The sequence below is a fragment of the Abrus precatorius genome, unplaced genomic scaffold (assembly GCF_003935025.1).
Source record: "Abrus precatorius isolate BTA unplaced genomic scaffold, Abrus_2018 Scaffold2, whole genome shotgun sequence".
NCBI lineage: Eukaryota > Viridiplantae > Streptophyta > Magnoliopsida > Fabales > Fabaceae > Abrus > Abrus precatorius.
The window spans coordinates 28,434,563-28,456,195 of record NW_020874362.1 but is presented as its reverse complement, the minus strand read 5'-3'; the positions used below and the strand labels follow the sequence as shown (position 1 = coordinate 28,456,195).

Here is a 21,633-nt window from a genome sequence, read left to right as displayed (position 1 = left end):
ATAATATAAAAAGTTGTATTTAAACCACATTTATTATAAAAACATTTAAATATATGTATTACTTGAATAAACTCCCATCAATTAAAAACAATGCAAATCATATTTTCTACTTGACGAATTTCATTAATTATTTAGCACGACTCACCTGACTTCTATCTAATCCAACAATAAATAGTACGTTGAAACAAGTGTGTTATTTGCCATTTATTTTATGGTGTTCATAGTTTAAAATTGTGTGAAAAAAATGGTGTATACCCAACCATGGTTTTGGAACAAGTGAATTTATGGGCCATGATCCTCGCACAGCAATGCGGTCCACAACTCAGGCACGTATCAATAGTCAATGTTGCATATCAACCATGGTTCTGGAAATTTTGGTCAAATCTAGAGAATGTTTTAAATCACGGTCCTCTTAGCACTCCACCCACCTGTCTATGTGCCCTGTGGCTCACGATTTAGTTCACTTATTTGATCAAAGACCAACCTAAAGTACTCTATGGACTTTGCATTTATTAAGCAGGCCGAGGCAGACCCAACTTTCAATTGTTCAATTTGCTAATTGAAGAGCAAGAAATTAAGGATATGGATGACCCCATGCCCTACAATAATATTAACAAAGCTCTTAGAATCCCCTTACACATCTTATAATGTTGTTAACTTCAAAAATTTAGTGGAGTGAAAAAATATAGTCTCACATATGACAATTTTCACTCATTTTTACAAGTCAAGTAAATATAAACTCTCTGTAAATTAATACTTGTCTAGTCCAAAGACATTTTCAATTTTGAAATTATATACCTTTCTCTCTCCCTAAAAAATGTTATAATTTGTTGTACGACCATTCAACATATTGAGTTCTAGACATTCCTTGCATGGCAGGACAAGTGCTAATGATGAACGGCATGGTAGGGACTAGGGACCCTCCATATACACTTCATTCAACAACAAGTTCCAAGCGGAACTTGCAATTTTGACTGGTAATAAATTTAGATGCAACATTAATTTCATTTAGAACATTTTTGAATTTAGACTATTTAGTTGGCTAATTCAATTCATTATCGCATGCGAACCAATCTTGAACATGATAGGAAATCAAGCTGCCAGGAGCTTTAGTGTTTAGTGATACTGTCTCTATATCTCTCTCTCATTTATTGGGGCCTAAAGAATGACCCTTAAGTAGAGAGAGATTTTACCTTCTTAGCATGCTATGAACTAATCAAATTGCTTTGTGTCGATACTAACCACTGATTCATCATTAATATGAACGAGCTTATTTTTGGCGGGAAGAAGAAAAAATGGCTTCGTTATAGTGGGAGTAAACCGTAAAGTGGAGGTGGCTAATGTTCTTCTTTTCTTAAGGTCCACGCGTAAAGACTCTTTAGAGGGCTACAAAGAGGAAATGAGGAGGAAAAAATGTCATAAATAAATTACAAAGGTCCAACTGCTTCCACCGCAAAGTTGAAACTTAAAATTAAAATTTTCCAAGTCGTGGAAAAATTAATCACTTGTAGATAAGCTAGAATCCCACATTTTTAAATAATACCTATTTAAGAACTTCTAATCCTATGATTTACATACGCATTTTTCTAGAATATTGGAGCTGCATATATTATATAGTATTAATCATCAATATTTGAAAGGTCACAATGGTTAATTATAACTCAAGACTTTGATCACAAATAACCCTTTTTCTTACATGATTGTGTCCATCGAGCTGAACGACCCTTCACCAACCTTGACCCACCTTATGGCCAATTAACTCCTTCGCACACACATGCAAACACGCACGCACACGTGTGCATATATATTCAGCTAGCAGACACTAGTTACAGAGAGTCTTTTGAGACTATATAGCAGAGTCTTTCGTAGTAGTTAATTGAGTAGAAACTAGAAAGATACCCTTGTCTCTGTCGTGGCAACAATGTACTCTAATATACAACACTTAAACAAACCGTTCCCAACTGCACTTGGCACATATAAAGTCTAGACAGTAAGTAGTTTAGTGTGGACCATGATGATGTTGCCCTGGCTACATTATCCTCACTAGGAACATTGGAGGTAGTGAAATTCTATCTATATGAATATGAGATTACATTAGGTTTCATCACAAGTTGTATTGTGTTAGCTAGTAAGATTTATTAGTCTACGGTATTCGTATCAATTTGTTGAATGATTCGGATAATTTAAAAAATTTGTGACCAGCTAAATTAATAAAAAAATCTTAGAGATGGAGAGAAAATATGTTTCTTTTTGCTTTGTCCTCTGAGGCTGCTGTGCATTGTGTTGTCCATTATGATATGATTTTAAGGACAAGAGGAAAAATCGAAAACAGACAAATGCCAAGAGTAATGTCGTAGAGTCTGATTCATATACGTACCTTGCTCTTCTTTTACACGTAAAACAATATTGGGAAAGGAGAATCATATCACTAAGATATTTCGGGTGGGAGATTTAATTAAGCATGCTAATTACAATTAATAGGACATTAATTTTTGGGTCGAAATTACGCTGTAACTTTAAGTCCAACAAAGCTGGAGATTGAAGAGGACATGCTACTCATACATGGGTTTCTTTTTCTAACCAGCAATAGGGAAAAACACTTTCCACATTCATAGGCAAGTTAGGCAAACCACAAAAGATTTTCCGTGGAAAATGCAAGAATTAATTACCTAGATGTCGAAAGAAATTAATTGTGATGATTAATTTAATTTATTTTTTTAAAAAATTATCATTAAAGTAAAAGGGGGAAAAAACACAATCAGAATGTGTCTTGAAAACGGTTTTTCAAACTTGGTAGAGTATTCAATTTCATACTATGAGCCAAATTCGCAACACCTAACGAAGAAGTGGGAAACCGCGAGCAGCCACGTTGGTTAACGAATTTCAACGGTGACATCAAATTTTCATATGATGACGTTTTTTTCTCTTCTCCTTTCCTTTATAAAAGCCACAAACTTTAGCCTTCTAAGATCAAACCCCACAAACCCATCTTTCAATCTTCTCTCTGTGTCCCTGAAACAGCCACAAAGAAATAGACAAACACAAAGGAACAATTAAGTTGAGAAACATGGAGAGCAGTGACACATACACCCCCACTTCCTCTGCCCCACTTTCTCAATCTCCTACTTCTTCTTCTTCTTCACCCCCACCACCTCCTCAAGTTCCTCAAGTTGTCATGAGCCCTTGTGCTGCATGCAAGATTTTGAGGCGAAGATGTGCTGAAAAATGTGTATTGGCACCATATTTTCCTCCCACTGAACCTGCCAAGTTTACCATCGCACACCGTGTCTTTGGTGCCAGCAACATTATCAAGTTCTTACAGGTAGCTACAACAACAGGGCTAGTAGCAGTTATTACTATTAACCTTCAAAATTAATCTAACTTTAATTAGTTGTTTCCTTCTCTTGATTTTAATTCTATAATACAAATTGAACTCTTAATTAAAAGACCCCTCTTTGAAGACGTTTGTGCAATTTAATTGAAAAATAAAGAAACGGACAAAGTTAATCTTCAAGATGTGTATGATATTAGACATATTTCTTCTTACATTATTAATTTTCACTATTCTTTAGCATTGATCTTTAAGATCATAGAGTTCCAACATAACTGTTTTTTGGGGTCAATGTTGACAGGAGTTAGGAATCCCTCCATTTTTTGAGTAGTAGTTCTCTGTACCATCCGTCTCCGCATCCTATATATACACACACACCCTTTTTTATTTTTTAAGTATATATGTATCTTAAAAATATTTCACTTTGAAGGTAAAATTTTTTTTTTCCAATTTTTGATACCACAAAATTTTGCACTATTTTAGCAATAAAACTTGAAAACAATCACAGTGGAAACAAAAACAGTAGTGGTTTCCAGATCCCCCCCCCCCCCCCCCCCCTTTTTTTATTTTTTTGGTTTTCTGGGGTCAATAAAAACTCCTTTTCCTAATTTGACAAAATGGAGACACATACTAATGACTCAAATAAATGCATTTTCAACCACCTAATTTTAACGAATACATAGTGCCTAGTGGGCCTTGCAAGTAGTTGTACTTAACACTATCTAGTATACCAAGTCTTCGCCTTTAAAAGGAAATCATAGATGTATAAGTAATCAACATATACATATTTTTTTTAATCAATAAATATATTTGTCAAATGTAACTTTCTCAAGGGTAGAAACTTTTGCATATCTAAACTTTGTTTTTTGCTATTATTCAGGAACTTCCGGAGTCTCAGAGAGCTGATGCAGTGACCAGTATGGTTTATGAGGCTAGTGCAAGAATAAGAGACCCTGTTTATGGTTGTGCGGGTGCAATTTGCCAGCTCCAAACACAGGTCAATGAGCTTCAAGCACAATTAGCCAAGGCACAAGCTGAGCTTGTAAACATGCAATTACAACAAGCCAATCTTGTTGCTCTAATTTGCATGGAAATGGCACAAAGTCCACAAGAATCATCACCACAACAATCAGTGGATAATTTCATTTCAAGTCCTCCACATAGCAGCGGCTACCAAAGTGGCATGAACTTCTTTGAGGAGAACAATAGCCTCAACTCATTATGGGAGCCTCTTTGGACATGAAGGAGAACCATATAATATATAAATAATAATTAAATATAGCATATAGTTAGACATTCACAAAGTGCATTTTCCAATTATTATCTCCTAAGGAGAAGTTCAAGGAATCAATTTGAATTAATAAAAATTAATTCTAGCTAGGATTTATGCAATTAGGTTAATTCCCCGCATAATGAAAATTTTGTAGGGAAAAAAAATGCGATTTAGTATCTAGTCTCTTCGTGCAAGCAAGGAGAACATCATCAAGAAGGCCTTCCAGTGGATCTTTTGAGCATGTTGATTCCTAAATGTATGTACCAAAAAGAAATTGTTAGGAGATGTTGTATTCACTTTTCTTTTCTTTTTTTATAATTTTGAAACACCAAAAATATTGCGGAAAATATCATATCCTAGAACTAGTAGATGGGATGGGGTTTTACTCAATGTAGTATTTGCAATTGAAGAGAAAGGAAAAAGTTATGTTACAAGAGTCTTTATTTACGGTGCTATTTTGAATCTTGAACACCTCTTCTATCACCTACAATAATCATTCAGAAAAATGATGTTTCTTGAATGCTTACTTCCTAGTCAAAGTTATAGCTTTTGACCATCTTGGCTTTGGATTCGTTATATGGTTCCATAATCCAAAATTTTGGTGTCAATCAATAGGGAACACTAGGCAAGATCAAGACAACCACCAAGTAGCTAGCTAAACATAGAAATAATGCCTAACTATTTATAAACTGTGTGCTGCACAGTCGATAACATGACGTTATTCAATCTATAATTTAGTAATATCGTAAGAATAAAACTTTATTTCACTAAATAAAATTTGTTATATAAATTATGCGATCATATTGAATTCAGTTCAAAATTAAAATTTTTAATATATTATTTAGCAACAGATACTTTTTATTAATTTCTTTTAAAAATTTTCTAGTAAATATAATTTAAAAAATAAATATATTAAAATAAAAAATATAAATAGTAAAAAATTAAAATCATTACTTGCTTGTACTATGTATAGGTATAAAATTCACAGAAAGAAATCAAGCACCATTCAAGTATGATAACGAAAGAAATCAACATTAATTTATAAGAGACTCTGCTTGTAAGTTTGAAATTGAAATTGTAAAGCAGGGAAAGTATTTTTTTTCTCTATAATTGAAAAAAAAAATTATGGAAGAGGAATATGTAAACATTATTATGGTTTGTGATAGGAAGTGTTAACTCAAAATTTTAACGTAGGAAAACAATGTTGATGGATTGAGCAATGAGTCAATGCTATTATTCAAACTTTAAATTACTATATTAAAATATTTTTTTCTCGAATATTAAATTTCAAGAAAATAATAAAACTACTATTTTTTAATTTATTATTCTTATTAGGATTAATAACTTGATGTTGCAAAAGAAAGTTTTGCATTTTGATGTAATTTTTGTTTAATTATGCTAAAGTTGGCAATTACTAATTTGATATGGTGAAATTATTTATTTAATAAATTTATTTATCTATAAATTAATTTTAGTTTAATATGTAGAAAGTTGGTGCATATCATAATAATACATCATTGTATTGTATCTTTAGGTGAATTAGTTACAATTTAACTGTAATTTCATTTTTCTAAAATGCATATTATTTAAATTTGATTAAAAAGTAGGAAATATTGATGTGTGATACGAGATTTAAAAGGAAAAAATATATTTTATTTGTTTGAAGATTAAAAAAAAGTAACGAGAGTATTGTACAAAAATAATAATTGTACTCATTTAATTTGAATATAAATGGCGCCAAAATTCAAAAATTGTAGTCATAACCTGATTTGTATGTTAGGATATATTTACAAATTTGAATAATGATATATTTGTATTCACAGTAAAACTCCTTTCTTTTAAATCTTTTACAACATCTTAGCAACTAAAAATGTGTAAGTTTCAGAATAATGCCAGAAAAATTAGAAAAAGAATATAGAAAAATATTTTAGAGGAAAAAAAAAAAGGTGAAAAAGATTAAATTCAAAATAGTAAGACTCATTCTTTATCCTTTGTGAATTGTGTCTTCTCAATACTTCAAAAATATACAAGTTGTAAAATAACACCAGCAAACAAAACTAATGTGCCAATTTTTTTTCTTTTCAAAATATATGTTCAAAGAGAATGGATTTATTCTGATCAATTTGTAAAAATTTTGGAATTGATTAATTGCATTACTATTTTCTTACATAAAAAAAATCAGTCTAATAATATTCAATAAATATCAATGATTAATTCAAATTATTACAGTAAATATTGATTGATCCATTTAAATTTTTCTTTGATTAATTTAGAAGATAATTTAGAAGTAGACAATATTTATTTTATATAATACAATAGGTTTACATCTTTAAAATAAAGAAAAAATAAAATTTAATAAAACAATAAAATTTTAATAAATTATTATTTTATTAATTTAAAAGCACATCATCTTCAATTTTGTTTTAATTTTAAATAAACATTGGGTCAACCTTAACAAAAGATAGACTATAAAGCAAACCTTTAATCGTAATATACAGTGATTAAGAAAAGAAGGTTTATCTTTGTCGTGTACGGATGTTTGCAGTTATTTGACTTAATCTTAAGGTTAAAAAAATCGCTGATCGATTTAAGATTTAGTTTAAATCAGTTTGGAAATAATACTGAAATTAAAATAATTTAAACTAATTTTTTTATATAATTTGAATTGAATTATTTATTTTATTTTTACATTTAAGAGATAATATTTTATTAGTTTTTAATAATAGTTAAAAATATTAATTAGAGCATGAATATACAAAATTACATAATCAATATAAAAAAGTTGCTAAAATTTTAAATTTCATAAAAAATCACAACTTAGTTCAAATTATAAGTCATATATTAAAACAATATTATTTTTAATAAAAAAATTAATACATTTAATAAAATATATTACAAGTTAGTGTTTATATAAAAATAAACTAAAAAATTAATATAAATTAATTTATTTGTAGTTGAATTTAGTTTTGGTTCGATTTTGTGTGTCAATTTTGTATATGAGAATCCAAAATTAAACTAAACTGCATTAAGAATTTGTGATTAATTAGTTTTAATTTTTTTTCCAATTAACAGCTGATTTGATTTTTATTTATCTTTGCAATCTAAAATGCAAATATTTTTTACATAAAGTAATCTTATCCTAGCAGAATAATATTAATTATGAACGATAAAAACTCTCATATTGATGGTTCAAATTTAAAATGGGTAGTCGAGTTAGAAAAATCTTGTAAAATTAATTTACTCACTCAGTGATATGTTTAACAGCGATTGGGTTGCTACTTTTGCAACATTCCCATGTTTATGGTGAAATTAACACCTTAAAAGACAAGCAAAAAGGTAAAAGATGTTCCCTTAATCAAATAAACTCACAGCTAACTTCTCTCCCTGTTCTCCTTTATGGAGATTGGAGAATCTACTAATTGTGGTCCAAGCTGTAATTAATCAGCGATAAAGATAATCTAATCAATATTTAAATGTTTAAATGAAATTAAGGTAATATTTGATCTGATCTGATTTGGTAATTTTATAAATTTTGAATTTAAAGTTATTTTCGAGCTAATATTTTTTAGATAATGTATTTTTCAATCTTAAATTTTAAAATAAAAAAAGGAAAGTAGAAGTATTTCTTTTAAAATTTCTTAGTTTAATTTTTTTAATTGAAAAGGTTTTTTTTTAAGCATTTAAAAGAATATGCTTGACCCACATTTTACTTTTAAAAATAAAGAAATTAGAAAATGTTAATCAGTGATATCAAATAATTATTTAAGAAATTTAAAATAAAAATTTATCTAAAAATATGATAAATATACTTCTTTTGTGTTTTTTTTTAAATTTTAATATAATTTTGATAAAAATTTATTGTTAACTCTTTAATCAATGTTTAAAAAAAAACTCAAAATGAATTAGGTCAAGCATTTCTTTGATTGGGCATAAGATATGTGTAAAAGTAATTATGAGAAATGATATTTAGATTTAGACAAGTTAATTAATAAATATTTATAAGTTAAAAATTAACTAATAAAATAAAATAAAATTTTATAAGTTAAAAGTAGTTTTTCATTATTTTATTTATTTAAAATTATTCTTTAATTTACGAAAAAAAGGTTTTTAGTATTAATTTTGTTTTATTATAAATACTTATCTAAAAGTTTATTAAACTTATGTTGACCAACAATTAGTATCATATTTCAAAATTGCCTGTAACCACCGAACATTCTCTTGGTTGAGTAAAGTGTTACAGTGGTGGATGATTTATTTTAGCTTTTGAATTGCACATTTTATTGGTTGTTTAGCTGACTAATAATAAGCTTTGCGGTCTTTTTTTACATATTCTTTTAGTATTTTTATTTTTATTTTTATAAAAAAAGTATTAAAAAATCCACTATTATTTTAAAAAAATAAACACATTTAATAACTAGGAGAATTTACAAGTATATAAAAAATAAAAATTTAGAATCATTAATTGTTAATATAAAATTAATTTCGTTTTTTATATGTTTCAGACATGGGATAAGCGTAAGCCACGGATGTTAGATCATGAAAATAAATTTTAAAATTAAATCCAATGAATTTTAAAATAATTTGCTGTGTCACTTTCACACTTTAGTCTCGGAGAGAGGTTTAGTGATAATATTGGGAACAAAGCACGTGCCAAGCGTTGAATCACAATGATGCCTGCATGTGTCTCTCGGCCTTAATTAAACGCGTTTTTGAGGGGCTATTTTCAAATCACGTGCTGACCACGTGAGCTCATCTCAAGCAACTCGGTCACACATCAACTAACGATTTCTTTTAATCAAAATAATATATTTTTTATATTGTATTGTTTGAAAGTGTAAGTTGATATGATTAAGTGATTATTTAATTTAAGATTAAGTAAAATTAATTTTAAAATATATAACTAATTATGTGAATAAATTGATAATAAATTATTTTAATTTAAATAAATCATTTCCGTTAAAAATGTCTTTCTCTACTATTTGTTATCAATTATTTATTATTATTATTTTTAAATGTTTTTACATTATTCATTTTTTTAAGGTTTTAATTTTTTTTATTTTTTATCCGATTTAATTTAAATTTAATTCGAATTGTGTATTTAGATGTTATGAATTTTTACTACTAAAATTTTTTTCCATACACAGAAATTAGACTCAAAATCTTACTTATACTATCTTCTTCCAATTGAATATCAAGAGTCTTACTCTGATGAAATATCACTGCATCAATGCAACTCTAAAATATTTTTGCTGCTATTTTACTATTTTCTCGTTTCTATTTTGTGTGCGCCAAGGGAACACAATTTTGCTTTTCATTAATTGAGAGGGTGCAATAGCACGAGGTAACTGACGTCATTAATCTGATTTACACAGTACTTTTTCTTTGAGTAGTCTATTTTGTTTTAATTTTAATTACCCCTTCCGTTTCTTTCTTCATCATTTCATGAAAATGATTTTTTTTAATGTTAACTGAAAATTTAAATTAATAATAATTTTTCTAATTATATTCTCAAATAAATAATCAATATAATATTTTAATTTTTTTTCGTTTTAACCACCAAAATTTAAATTTGATTATATAATAAAGAAAATTACACAGGACATAATTGAGTATTTCAAATAGCAAATGAATAATTCAATATAATTGTTTCACTCATTAGGTTAATTATTATTTTTCTTAATTTTTATAGTAAAAGTTTAAATAATATTTTGGATAAGAGCTTTATCATGTGATAGTCCGAATATAATCGTTTGAATATAATTACTTCTAGTTAAAAATATCTGTAATGTAAGAAAGAGAGCGTTGTTGTTGTGATATTATCTTATTTTTGTAGCCAAAAAGATAAATATTTTCTTTTAGTAATTTTGTTTGGTTGATTGGTAATTATGTTCAACCTATTTTCTTTAGTTAAAAATAAGTGTGTCATTAACATTTTGAATGTTACAATATTCTCTAGTTAATTTTGTAGCTTTTACATTTCTTTGGTCAAACCATTTCAACGAAACATAACAATAAACGTGGTTTAAATTTGAATAGTTGTGGAGGGACAAAACCAATGTTGTTATTTCTCTTTCATTCAGATGTTGGTTGTCTCTCCTAATAATGTCCTACAAACATGGGCATGGTTGATAAAACAAAACAAAGTTGATGGTAGTACTTAATGCATTAACCTGAGGGTGTGTGAAAGTTGAGATTGCATTGCACATTGTGATGAAGTCAACTTGGAGACAGTAGTGAGTGATCATTTTGCACACTCGATGAGGATCAGAAACACAGCCCCTTGTGCACTGAATCATTCGTGTCGTTGAGATTTGGATGGCTAATTTGGCTTCTTCCTTAACTAATAGAACGTGTCTCTTGCCATATTCCATAAATGAGGGCCATCTTTGTACCAAGAAATAACCAAGCCTACAAAGAAAGACCCCAGAAATGACAGCTAACAAAAAAAGGTTCCCTCCATTCCATTATTGAGATACTTTTTTAGTACTTGAGAAATGTAAATAATATATTCTTTACTTTTTAGTAATAATTTAAAATACATTTGAATATATAATTTATTTAGACTTTCCTTCAAAGTTGTTTTTTTTAGGGGAAAAAAAAAAAGAATACTTACGTAATGTCTATCTATGTATAAAAGATTTTAGATAAAAAAAAATGTTTATAAACCTTCTAAAATTCTTTTAGTCTCATATTTTTAATTTCTCTTAATTTAGAGATTTTTGTATTCACTTTCTTTCTTTCTTTCTTTTTTTTCAATTCTTTCTCTTTATCTTTCTCCAAACTTTCAAATAAAACTTTAAATATTGATTTAATAATTAAAATAAACTTGTTAAAATACATTGCATACAACTTAAAACAGTTTTAAGTTGATTTATACGTATTTATAAACTCTTTTAAACAAACCTTTATCAAGTGGATTTTTTCTTCTATTTATTATATTTCATTAGCTTTTTAATTAGATTCACTTGATTTTTATCTAATAATAAATAGTATGCTAAAGTAAGTGTATTGAAAATTAATATCCTTTTTTAGTTGTCTTTACTTAAATAGTTTAATTGAATGTTTAATCAATAAGTTTTTAACATGGAGATTTATAGCATAAATCTGACTATAAAATTTATTAAAATAAAATAAAAAATTATTTTAAAGTTATATTAAGAAATTTATTAAAATTAGCTTAAAAATATTTACTAGAATCTCAATTATCTTCAAATATTAGTAAAAAATTTTAAGCATCTTCTCAATGATCTCTAAATTCCAACGACGTAATAATCAAATGATTTTTTACCAAAGAATATATAAAATCTATTATGAAGAACTGAAAATACATAGTTGAAAATAAAGCATTAGAAAGAAAAAAAAAACTATATAGTGTGTGGGAAAATATGAAACACGTGTATATGCGAAGAAGGATTAGCTTACATGAATTAGGGTAAGTCAACTTATTCTAACGTTATTAAATAATTCTATATTAAATAAATGTATCATAAAAATTAAATTGGATTAAAAAAATTATCATATATAACCTATACCTATAAAATCTTAGATTATTAAATTATTTAATATCTTATTAATGCACAAAAAAATATTAAAAATATATAAAAAATAAGAATCATTTCGTTATATTTGTAACTGATGCTCAATTTTTACAAGAAGGTAAGATATAACGATAATTTATAATTAAATTGATAAATGTCACGTAATACACAAAAGCATTGAAAATTATATAAACTGTTTGTTTGTTACACTGAAAACTGAACCATGTGCGTGCATGTGTTTATTCAAATGTTGAAAAACTTTTGAAGTCTGATAAAAAAAAAAAAGTATGCTCTGTTTTAATGAAAATTTTTAAAATTCATTTGACATTAATAATTAAAATTTTAAAATATTAAAAATTATAAAATAATAATTACAACAAATTAAATATGACAAAAAAACTTTTTAAATTTTCCTTAAATATAAGTCGTTTAAAATTATATATACTTAACATGGAAAATTTTTAATTAAAAATCCAAAATATTTTTAAAATAAATTTTTATTATTTAAATACATATAATTTATTGTTTTAACTTCTTTATCCATCGTTAATTAAAACAATCAAAATCATATTTATGGTGAGTTTAAATTTTTTGCACTTACGTCACTGCGTTTCAATTGTGCTTAGTGCATTAACAACTAACAAGTACATTGTTTGTGTATGTTAACAGTTTTAATCAAAAATAAATTTAATATGATGATTAATAAGAATTATTTTCACTTGTATTATACTACCACTAACATCCATTAGTTTTGAACACGTAGAGCGGCAATATGTACGGTTAGTTCTAATTACAGTGGTTGCTGTGATATTTGTAAATTTGAGATAATATTTTATATTTTTAAATTAATAATTGTGATTTTTAATATTTTAAAAATAGAAAAAAATATTAATATTTTTTAATTAAATTATTAACTTTTATTATTTATTAATTTAAAATTAATATTTAAAATTGTTCTATATGTAAAAGAAAATACAAAATTTTCTTAAATACAAGGAGTATAATAGATTTTACCTCTTACTATTATAAATGACACATTAAAATATTAGATTTAAGATTTATTTCTAATGAAATTTTTTATTTTGACCTTTTGTTTTAGTATTTTTTAGAATTATCCATGTATAATAATTTATCATGTTGGAATATTATATTCTATCTCGTTGCTTTTTAAAAATTTTATAACAAATTTTATTCATGTATAAAATAAAATTTAATACTTTTATAAATATATCATATTAACATTATTTTTAATAAAAATAATTTAAAAATTATTTGTATAAAAAATTGCAAAATATATTTTTGAATAAAATATGTTTTATTTATTTAGAAAATATTTTTTTTTATTATACTTATCTCTTTAATTGTAATTTATTAAAAAAATTATAATTTAATATCAAATTTTCACTAATAGTTGTGCACAAAAATATTTTTAATATTTGTTATGTATTTTAATATTTATATGCATTTCTATACAAGTTATTTATTTTCTTTTTATGTGTTCGTGTAAATAAAACTCTCTAATAATAGATCGATTCACATCAACTATATTTACACATCGCAGGTGCTAATATGCTAATATTTGCCTAATAACTGTTATAGCTGGTGTTTATTTGAAATAGGCCAATTGAGACAAGAAAGTTTTATGGTGAGCATAAAAAATAATAATTTCTTTTCATAACTTAAAAACAATTTATTTCTTTAAACTTTAAATAAATTAAATAAAAATTTTCTTAAAAAATATAAATTATTTTTAATATATAAAAAATATTTATTTTTTCTAAGAACTTTTCTAAAAATTTACTAAAATTAAACTACGCTCTCAAATTCATTTACATTGGGTATCTAACTGAATGTTATAAAGTATAACTTTTATATTAAAAAATTATTTTACTTTATTTTTGAATACATACAAGTCAGTTGTATCCTATAATTAAATAATGTTTAGATTGAATTGTTGATGATGTATTTTATTTTTATTTGGTTGATTAAAAATATAAGAAATAAGAAAAATAGTTTTTTTATATGTATTTTCCAATTTAAATATTAATTTTTTCCATGAAACCAAATACGGGATGAGTACCGTAGTTATTTTGTTCTCGTCAACAACAAAGAATTAAGGAAATAAACGACAATTAAGAGATAACTAACAAAGAATTAACCAAAAAAGCCAAACAATAGAGAAGTAATTAACCATTGACGAAGTCCCTCACCACTACTAGCCAACGAGTACGACTGAAGAACAGTGACTACTTCTCTTCTCTGTCATCGCACAAACTCAAACGTCTAGAATGTCCAGAACTAGTCCAGAGTCAAATAAATACACTGTTTGTCAATTCTCCATGGAAAATTAACAATCATTTTTGTCTGAAATTTAATGTTTTCTGTATTTTTTTTCTTTACAGAGTCCATATAACAATTTTAATATATACGTTAGAATATTCCATTTGATGTACATATTTTATCATTAAGTGGAGACTTGCAACAGTATTAATAACCTAATATTTGAAAATATTTTAAACTTTTGAGTAGACACAATTTCACAGTACCAATACCAATTGAATCAAACATCATTATCATTATGTAAGTTGAAAATTTCAAGTCTATATGACTTTGCATGATGTTAGAGTATGCATCAACAACAAAAATATTTGTCTTCAGTGATAACAATGTTTAGAATTGACAAAAGAAAAATATAATAAACACTATTTTTTTTGTGTGCCTTGAATAAGTTTTTATTTCTAGAAATATTAATATTTTTACAATTAGTTTTTTTATAAAAACAATGTTAGTATTCAATCTTCAATAATTTAAAGGGGTAAAAACTTAGTCCATTTTAATAACTAAATATTAACATTTTCTCATAGAGACCAATTACAAATATTAAAATAGATAGAGAGATATATATATTTCAAATAAATAGTAAGCAAAATGTGTTAAAAAAAATGAGTCAATAGAATATATTCTTAGCATTTTTTTCATTAAATTAATTTCTTACTTAAATGTGTAATTCTGTTAGGTAACTGAAGATAAGATATTAATTTGGTGCCATCATCTAAGTTGGAATTTGGAATATGGTCAAATTATTACCCTTTTATGGCTACTTAAATAAATATATTTTTCCATGCCAGAATTTGTTCTTTACTTCTCAGTATTTGGAATTATTGTCTTGTTAGTCGTTGCTTGCTTGCCATTGCCATGTTACATTGTCTATTTTTCTGTTCTTTCTTTCCTGAGCTAGTAAATCTAGAAATTGCAAGAATTGGACTTGGAAAGTTTCATCTTTGATTGTTCTTGGCAAACACAAATTACTTATAGAAAAATCAGCAAAAGAACAGAGAAATGGGTAGATTTAATTAAACATTGAAGGCTTTTTCTCCGGAGAATAGAACATAATTCCACTTGAAGATATGATGGTTACTGTTGCTGATTAAACCAAGAAGACTATGCAATATCATTGTAGAAATTTCCCTTTTTTTTTCCAACTGTTGTAGTTTATGAAAATTTTATTGAAAGGTGTGTTTCTCCATGAAAAGAGGAAAAATAAACATGCCTGTAGTCTGTAGAATGTTTAAAAACTGGAATCCACTCAATGATAGTGTTTTTTTCTTCTTGGTAAAAAATAATAGCCCTTTAAGTCCATCTAATTTTCTTGGTAGTACACGTGTTGTATTGGAATGTAAATATTAATATGTTCAAAAAAATTAAAATATTCAAAATTATATATTCCTTAATTTGCTAGTTTTTTTATTTTTGTTAGTAAAATACTTAATATTTATATAAAGGTGACATGTACGTCTAGTAACACTTAATATCAAGTTTGAATCCTGTTATGTTAAATATTTAGAGAGAAAACTTTATTGTATATAATAATTCTATCTAAGATCATAATTGACTCTCTAACACAAGATAAGGGTGATTTAGAAAAAATAAAAAATAAAAAATTTACCAACTATTGTGATCGTCCTTTTTAATTGTTTGGTCACAACCATTGTCAGTTTGTATTTTTAGGCTGAAAAATAGATGGGCTTAGGACAATCATCCATGGATCATTAGCCCATGGTTTATTCCACCTGGCCTCCAACTGTTGGTGTGATTAGTTATTTATTTTTCTGGGATTTCCAACACAGAAGCAGGCCCATAAGAACTAGAGAAATGTTTTATACAACTATAGGAGACATTTTTTAGTTGTTTCTTTATTTTTTCCGATGTGTGTAAATATAAAAAATTATATAAAATGTCACACATATTATACTAACTTTTAAAATAACATAATTGAGAGGGAAAGCATCATACCAAAGGAAATTGGTGACATTGTCATCAATGAAAAAAGAAAGAAAGACGTGAGCTAGTCATCAATATTCAGAGCTTTCTTGTGAACACAAAATTATAAAAGGTTTTAAAATATACTTTATGAAATGATTGAAATATTTTTTTACAATTTTTTTAAACATAATATTTTAAAAATATAGATTTTTAAAAATATATAATTCAAAAATATTTTTATTAATAATGTTCATATAATTTTTATAAAAATATTTAAATTATATTTTTATAATAATTATTTTTATAAAATATTCAAAATATATAAAATATGAGTAAGAATGTCACAGAAAAAAAAAAGTATATTGTCTTAGATGATATTTAACCCATCACTTCTTTTAGAACAAGAATTTGAATTATAATAATAAAATAAAATAACTCAGTGAAGTAAAGCTACTATATTTTATTAATCAACAAATATCAAAAATAAAATAAATTATTGTATCTTATTATCTTATCTTACTTCTTATATATTAAACACAAGTCTGTCAATGATAATATTATAAAAATTATTGTAAATAAGAGAATTTTTATTAAGTTATTCACTTTCTTCTCTTATGTTCAGTATTTAACCTTTTCATTAAATTCAATCATAATTTTTTAATTTTAAAAATCATATTTCTTTAGTTCAATCATATTTTTTTCTTTTATATGTTCGGGAAATCTAACAAACACGAAGAAACAAACTGAAGTCATTTTGTTTTAAACATTTTTTTCTTTTTATCTTGTCCACTCCTTTTTTGTCAAAACCTTTTTGTCTACAGTTTTTAATGATTCTCAACGCAGTTTTTATTTGGACAACACTTAATGGGCTTCGACCTCAACTTAACTTAGGGCTCTATGGATCCTAAATTTTTTCCTTCAACTTCGAGTTTTCATTTGATTTTAAACTGCTTAATAAAGAAATTTTTGATATGACATTTCAAGCATTATTAATGTTCTTGTCCAATTAAAATAAATGTTTTATTTTAATAATCAATATTTTCATTTTAAAAAAATCAAAATCAATTAGCATTATGAAACATCGATTCCAATGAGAAAATAACATTATCTAAATCTAAATTTCGTTTCACTCCACTGTCTACGCTTTTTAATGCCAAAACTTGAAAGATCAACTTCAAATTAGGTAACTGTTACCATTTTTTAGGTTATGTTAAAATATACTATGTAATATTTTGTGTATTGGATCAAATCTTTGATTTGAAGTGTAAGGACTTAAAAACGTATATTTTATTTACTAAAATAAAACATTTTATTTATTGGGCTAATTTATTTAAATAATTCATTTTTAAAAACAAATTTTTATAATATAATTTTTTTAAAAACTAATTTCCTGTCAGATGCGATTTTTAGCTAGATTAACAGCAATATCGTACTTGCATGTTTAATAGCATATTTTTTATTAATATTTAATATACTATTATTCCCTATCAACCGATAATGGTCCATAAGTAAATATGTGGCGAAAATCGAACATATATCACTACAATAGGAGCAATTGATATTGGATAATTAAGATATTGACATGCATCCTCAACAGGGTTGAATGAGAGCTTTAGAAACGATAGTCATATTCGTGGTCAAAGTGCAATACTTGCATTGTTATTTTGTTCTTTGCTACATTAAAAAATAATATTGTCTCTTGAAATCAGAGCAACAACTAAGTGTGCGTCAACTAGTAACTATAAATTGTCAAACTGCTGTAACAAAATCACCAGTTAAGGAACCTCCATCTCCTACCTATAGCACAACTTTGAGTCAACTTCAGAGGGAGACAGCAAAGGAACCACCATTATGCTTATCTTTGTCCCAAACATAAATTAAAAAGAGAATGAAAAAGACAAACTAATAGCTTTAATTATAATTAATTAATTAAAACTATGTTGTGTTGTCTAGTTGTTCACTGAGTGTGAAAGAGAAAAGAGGTTATATTTGGTGTTCCTTTGTGAACCATTTTCCATCTCCTATGCAGAAGTCTAATCTTGCATATGAAAGAACCAACCAATCTGCAACAATAAAGGCAGAGCCAGAATAGATTGAAGCAAGACCCTCTTCAGGAAATGACAATGGGAACTCTTCTACTCATACAAATGTGACAATAATGAAAGAAAGAATTTGAGTTACACGTGGCAATTTAAGAAAAATCCAATCAATTGGAACCCGTTAGCCCATCAATATTGTCCATTTTTAGCCTGAAATAGGGATAGATGGACAATAATGAGCATTGAATTATTGTAAAACTTTATGTAAATATGTTTCTTAAGTTTTCATTCTATTTGTTGCTTCATTTTATATATCTTTAAATTTTGTCTTGGCATGGAAGCTTTGTAGCCTGATGCCACTTTACAGAGTGCGACAAGACAAAAGTGTAACAACCTTATGTCAAAATTTCGTACAATATATATATTATACTTTATAATTTAATATAAAATATGAAGTTTGTGTACAATGACTTTATTATAACTAATTACTGAAATGTTCATCTCGTTTGTAATAATTTGTATAAATATTTCCATTTTGATTAGTATAAATAGTACGACAAATATTTTTAAATGTTGTATTAAACATAATAAAAAATTCACAATTTGAGAGATTGTGCATGCATTTCATAAATTAAGTACAATAATTTATAAACTATTTATCAAGATATATGAGACTTGAAATAATAATTACATTAAAACATAATTAAGCCTAAAATATACGGATCTATCTACTAATCTAATTCTTTCCTGAGGCTCCATCCTGGTTTTCTGAAAATTTTAGTAAAGATGAGCGTCTATTTTATCCCTTTACAAACATTTAGCATAAAAATCATAATTTTAATATAAATACAACACATTCAATTTCATGAATTTATATTCACAAACATGTTCACATTACACATAACAATTAACAATTCATTATCCATTTTCCTTCTTGTTATTCCAATACGCACTCCCAGTGCACTGTGATCACAGATACCGATGCCTCCAGCACTTCTCGAGGTCTTACTCAACTAGGTAAATAGTCGCTGGTTAGCCTATGCACACAGATATAACATGTACAATAATCGGACCTTTTAGCAAATGCATAGTCAAAAGTTTAGTCAGAAAATGAGTGTGAGGCCATGTGATGCATTTGCTCTCAAAAAGAGTGTGTATACATATGCGAATGTCACTCACCATCCCATGTTTCTCCCAGATTTTCATCATCTTCGAACTCTATATCCCCAGTATATCTATGTAACTATTCACACTAGATCAAATCCATATCTAACTCTTAGTTTATTCTTAAATTATTCTCTTTCTCACTCATCAGATCGTGCTTAGTAAAGCACTTCCAGACTAAGTCCATTCCACGCATACATTCATTGATACAATTTCAACCGTAAATCATTTGATATCAACATCGTTATCTTATATCATTTTACTCAAAATATATTTCATAGAATCACACAAAATCACTCAGCAACAGCATCCAAGCTTGATTATGAAGAGAAATCAAAGTTTCTGAGACTTATCTAGATGAAAGGAAGAGATAGTTTAGAGAAGAATTGAGAGAGGGACGTGAGTTTGTAATAGAATTAATTTCTCATGCGAGAAATCTCTTAGATACCCCTTAGCCCCATGCGTTCTCGCTTGAGTGAGGGACATCTCGCTTAAGCAACGATATCTTGCTTGAGCGACAAGTATCTCGTTTAAGCGAGATATACAAACAGTGGTTTCGCACCCTCTTTTTTGATATGCTCACTTGAACGAACTCCATCTCGCTTGAGTAAGATTGTGTCCAGAGAGCATGATATTGCTCCTGTGAGTCTTCACATGGGCAACCTATCTCGCCTGGGTGAGGTTATAGTTGGACAACATTTATCTTATCTTGCTTGAGCAAGATAGCCCTGCAACTATTTTCCTGCATGTTTAATCTCGCCTGGGTGAGATTCACCTTACCTGAGCGAGATCTCCTGCACCAAAACTTCTTTAAAATCCTCTAAACTTACATCTAAATGCATTCTAATGCTACTCAATATTCAATAAACATAATTTACTGAAAAATGAGAAAGTGTTACAAAAAGTTTCGTACTTTGTCAATCGATAGCAACATAACTATCGTTCCTAAAGCTCTAAATACAATTTTGTTAACGACGTGTGTTAATATCTAAACCGTTTAATATTTATCGCTTCTATTGTGGCGATATATGTTTGATTTCTATCACGTGTTTATCTATGGATTAATATCGGTTGATGAGAAACGATAATATATTAAATATTAATAAAATTATGCCATCAAACATGCAAATGCAATATTATTGTTGACTTGACCAAAAATCACACCAAGCAGAGAATTAATTTTAAAAAAACTCTATTATAAGAATTTATTTTTAAAAATGTATTATTTAAATAAATTATCCTATTTACTGAAACATATATAATAAAATGAATATTTAATAACGTATATAATAAAACAAAAGTTTTTAATTTAAGAAGCTTTTTTTTTATGATGCATGATACTATTTATATTTAAGTGATTTATCTAGAAAAAAAAATGATGATATGTTATATATGTATTTTTAAATTTAATAAATTTTTAAAAATAAATGTGTTTATTATTATTTATTTTACTATATTAAGTAGAATTAAATTAAACAGATATAAATTTTCAAGTTAATAAATGAATTATAACAAATTTATAATTTAAATTAAGATTTTTTAAAAATAAAATGCTTAGTACAAAAGAAGCTATGTGATATAACAAAGAAGATAATATTTTTTAATTGCAAAAAAGAAAAAGTTAATATTAAAAAAAACCTATTTAAGATAATTTTTAATGTTAAATATAGATTACGATATAACGCAATCAAAATATTTTCTGTTTTTTAAAAAATTATTTAAGATAATATGTTTAAAATTGATTTTACTTTAAAAATTATATTTAAAACTAAATTAAAAATTAAATTTACGTAAAATATTGAATTTAAAATTAATTTTAACAAAAATCAAAATTTAAATTAGTTTTAAATTAAATTTAAATTTCAAATGTAATTTTAAACTATTTTAAAAAATATATTAATTTTTTTAAAAATATACATATAATTAAATTTAAAATAAATTTAAATTAGTTTTGGGTGAATGAATCCTTTCACACCCTACTGTTATTTTAAATTTTCGATCATCCCCACCCCAAAATTTAGAATT

The 21,633-nt window shown here is 26.4% G+C and overlaps 1 protein-coding gene across 1 annotated transcript; it reads left to right on the top strand.

The window, feature by feature from the left end:
* Positions 1–2,972: 2,972 nt before the first annotated feature.
* On the top strand, positions 2,973–5,032 carry LOC113858777 (LOB domain-containing protein 1-like). The gene is made up of 2 exons (XM_027491530.1): positions 2,973–3,322; positions 4,212–5,032. Exons 1-2 carry the CDS (start codon positions 3,068–3,070, stop codon positions 4,572–4,574), a joined length of 618 nt encoding a protein of 205 aa, XP_027347331.1. The 5' UTR covers positions 2,973–3,067; the 3' UTR covers positions 4,575–5,032.
* The last annotated feature ends 16,601 nt before the right edge of the window (positions 5,033–21,633 follow it).

What these genes read in the sequence shown, in the direction of transcription:
- LOC113858777 (XM_027491530.1), top strand. Translation starts at nt 3,068, where the DNA reads ATGGAGAGCAGTGACACATACACCCCCACTTCCTCTGCCCCACTTTCT. An exon ending in ACATTATCAAGTTCTTACAG is followed by an intron (nt 3,323 to 4,211) that starts GTAGCTACAACA and finishes GCTATTATTCAG; the next exon opens with GAACTTCCGGAGTCTCAGAG.